The sequence below is a fragment of the Taudactylus pleione genome, unplaced genomic scaffold, assembly GCF_031769625.1.
Source record: "Taudactylus pleione unplaced genomic scaffold, aTauple2 ptg000305l, whole genome shotgun sequence".
NCBI classification, from domain to species: Eukaryota; Metazoa; Chordata; class Amphibia; order Anura; family Myobatrachidae; genus Taudactylus; species Taudactylus pleione.
In genome coordinates this window covers 481824-485706 of record NW_028284706.1, presented here as the reverse complement: position 1 = coordinate 485706, position 3883 = coordinate 481824, and the positions used below count along the sequence as shown (strand labels likewise).

The 3883-nt window shown below is 44.3% G+C and overlaps 1 protein-coding gene across 1 annotated transcript; it reads left to right on the top strand.

Moving 5' to 3' along the window:
• The first annotated feature begins 246 nt into the window (after positions 1 to 246).
• On the top strand, positions 247 to 3648 carry MED18 (mediator complex subunit 18). The gene is made up of 2 exons (XM_088442122.1): positions 247 to 785; positions 2859 to 3648. The coding sequence occupies exons 1-2, from the start codon at positions 713 to 715 to the stop codon at positions 3410 to 3412; spliced, it is 627 nt and encodes a 208-aa protein (XP_088298248.1). The 5' UTR covers positions 247 to 712; the 3' UTR covers positions 3413 to 3648.
• The last annotated feature ends 235 nt before the right edge of the window (positions 3649 to 3883 follow it).

Genomic DNA, 3883 nt, shown 5'->3' with positions numbered 1-3883 from the left:
ACCCTGACGTCATCAGCCACTGACCGACGTCATTCCCTGCTATCCACATAGAGGAGGAATATAATCTTGTAGCAAGCCACCGTGCCCGAATCGTGGCGAGCGAACCGAGCCCATGAGAGGACACCTTTATTTTTTTGGTGGACTATATGGGCAGCAAGACGTCACTTCCAGGTACAGAAACTGAAGCGGAATTATATCTTTCCGCAAAATAGGTCTGTACTGCTCTGTCGCAAATCAGTTGACACTGGAACGCCGGAGCTGGTCACATCATGGGACTCACATAACACAACAATCGCCGGTCAGGAAGTGCCGCCCCCCTGCTGCTGCCCATACCCCGTGCTTTCACCTGGGTCTGCGCTGGTGCACTCTGGGAACTGTAGTTCTCTGGGGACATTGTGTATATACATACAATTTTCCTGCCCCGGAGCCGCCATAGTGAGCTTGGGCATGTAGTCTACCGACACTTATCGCCGTTTCCCGCTACTGTTGCCTCTTATTGAGGAGACAGATGCCTGTAATCTGAGATCAGTGAGGCTTTGGTGACTTTTAATAGCGGTGTAGTGGGAGTTACGTGGTGGCGTAGTGAGCGCTGTGTGCGGCCGGAGAGAGGCCAGGGCCTATTGGCTCTGAGACACGTGATTTGCTTACTTCTATGTGAGTGAGTGTAACATCTTTATGCTTCAGGATAGCTCCGAGTATCGGTGCGGCGGCAATGGAGGCTCCTCCGGTGACCACGATGCCTGTATCAGGGGGAACCATCAACATGATGGAATATCTGTTACAAGGTGACGTTCTACTAAATGAACATGGCAGGGGGCGGGCTGCATGTATCATGTATTGAATGCAGGATTTTCTCTGCTGTAGTAGGAGGTTTTGCTACTGTATGCTTAGAATGTATTTTAATAATCTGCTGTATCTGTTTAGGACTGAAAAATGCATTTAGAATTAATGTTGTGCACCTTCAGACAGTTTTCATATTTTGAATTTAATATGTCTGTTCATTCTGTATACTGTGGAGTATATTTACGTACAACTGTCGGTATGTACCGGTGGTTTGTGGCAAGGGCCATGTAAAAGTATACTGGATATGTGTGCATGTGGTTATTTACACTGCTGGCTTCCAAATTCAGTTCGAGGCACCTTTAGGGTCTCCATACTTTTTTCAAGGTTCCCTTAAGCCAACATAAGTATTTATAACACTAACCCTTTGCCCCGCTAGATGTCTCTTTGCCCCCCCAACTTACCTTTAGTAGTGATCGCCAGCACTGCTCCTCGGATCAGATACGCACTACGCAGACAAGCCCACCCCCCACTCTACATCCCAACCCCTCTCCCCTGTGCACAAGAAGATAACTCTGTGCAGTTTTGTTAGGCCACCGCGGCACCCAAGGGAGCGGCGGTGCTCAGTTTGGGAACCACTGATTTACATCCATCTCCATACTGGTTATGCATGAGTCAATAAGGCCAGAGATGCCCAGTGAACATAAAACCGGGAGCGCATCACAACAGGCCATCTCATGGTCACCGCAGAGTAAGCAACGTGATACTGAGGCTAAATTGCCTCATGTGGGTGTTCAAAGTGGCTGGTAAGCCTACACAACATCTGATTGTGCAGTTGGAAAAATCTACTTGAGTGGCAGGTAGTTCTGATGGGCATTGTAAATATAACAAAGAGTGCAGTTCACTTATTATTATAATTTATTTTATTTATTTATAGGGCACCACAAGTGGTCCGCAGTGCCGTACATACTTACATTACAATAACCAAAATATAAACAGACCACAAGTAACAATTAGCAACACAATACTCCATACACAGTACAGCTCTGAAGGTGAAGGCTGTCATAGAAGTGCTAGAGAAGAAGGCTGTGAGACTTTGGAGAGGAGGACCCTTGCTCCTAGGAGTTTACAATCTTGCGTTACAATTACTAGGCCTGCTAATGTATGACCTCATACTTAACACATGGTAGAGATGATTAGTAAGATTAGAAAAAAATAGGGGGCAATGCAATTCCTAGCAGTGCTGGTGACTTGCCATTGGAATGGCGTGGGAACCCTCATAACATCACTGATTTTTATCTTGCGGATCCTTTGGAGTGTGTAGGAATATGTTGCTCTACAATAATTCTGAGTGATGTGCTCACCTGTACATTGCACCACACATTACTCGGAATTGAATTGCTCATTTAAATTCATGTGGGGGGGAGGGGTTTATAGTTAATTTGGAATTAGTACGATATATGGGAAGTAAAAGATACAGCTGACAGGGCTTCAAGGATGCCAACAAATTTCTGCTAGATATTGGCTGCCTATGGATCAACCTCACTGATAGAAATATCACTTATACCCATTTTCCATCAAAATCCTGGATCTGACCCGTGATTTGGAACTCTGTTCCAAACTAGGTGAGACCCGGGATATACCCCATTTCCACCCGGGTCGGCGCCGTTCACACTGCACACAGGTGCAGAGCCGGTGCTTGGAGATGATGTCATCTCAAACATCAAACCTTTTGTTAGCTCACTAGCCTGACTAGCTCGATACATTTTGAAAAATCTTGAAAGACTGGTTGAGCTCCTGAATTTCTGTCTATTCATCTTTATGCTTCCTGACCTCATTTTGCATCCTGTAAACAGTCACTGTTCTCAGCCAGTGGGTGGCGCTACAGCAGGCAAAAGGGTGGGAGGTGTAACAGCGCAAGTATCTGTTTCCTTAGTGGTGTAATGATCATGAAAAAGTTCTGCATGTACTCTTTTATATATTTGATTCAAGTGTTTGCCATTAGTTTCCCATCAATCTCTGATATTCGTTTCATTAAATCATTTCAAACTATATATTTTTTCCCCCCACATTTATAGGCAGTATACTTGACCAAGGTCTAGAAAGTCTACTCCATCGCCTGCGAGGATTATGTGACAACATGGAGCCTGAGACTTTTGCCGACCATGAAAGTGTGTACTTGCTAAAAGGCCAACAAGCCAGCCCTTTTGTACTTCGTGCCCGTCGGCCTCTTGACCGGCCAGGAACGCCATGGCATCTTCGTTATCTTGGACAGCCAGAGGCAGGAGACCGAAGTAGGCACACATTGGTTCGGAACTGTGTTGATATTGCTACCTCAGAAGTCCTGCCTGAATTTCTTCAAGAGATGGGCTTTCGGATGGACCATGAATTTGTGGCAAAGGGACATTTGTTTCGAAAAGGTGCTATGAAGATTGCAGTATACAAGGTATTTCGTGTGTTAGTGGCAGGAACAGCTGAAGGAGCTGAGCCACTGTCACTATCCTATTTGGTAGAGCTAAATGTTGTGGCTCCTGCTGGACAGGACAGTGTAGCTGATGAAGTAAGGAGCTTTGCAGAACAGCTAAGGCCATTGGTGCAACTGGAAAAAATTGACCCAAAACGTCTCATGTGAGAAGAGTCTATTGTGCTGTGTCGAAGAACTCACCAAGGAATTGCCAAACGTCAACTTTAGAATGCATTTTTTTGCATTGAAGGTTTATTACTACCCTTTCTTCCTGATCTCCCCGACTGAAATTTCTGTACTCATTGACCTAACATTAACTGCTTTGTCTTGCAAGTTTTTTTTTTTTCTCTTTCAATTTGCATGTAATATGCTAGCACAATTGAAAAGATTAGACCTTCACTCTCTTTTGGACTGAATTTTACTTTGTGTAGAACAGTTTATTAAGTGTATATGTGTGTTATCTGTTTGTTCGTTTTTATGCACTTGGCATGTATTTAATGCCTAGAAAATATATTCGTAATCCCTTCTGTTGTCCTCAATGCTTGAGATGGAAGCCTCGGCCAAAGTAATAATACACGTACAATACAGTTTTTTTTGTTACCTATTAGTACAAAATCCTGATATAAAATGGCAGGCTAC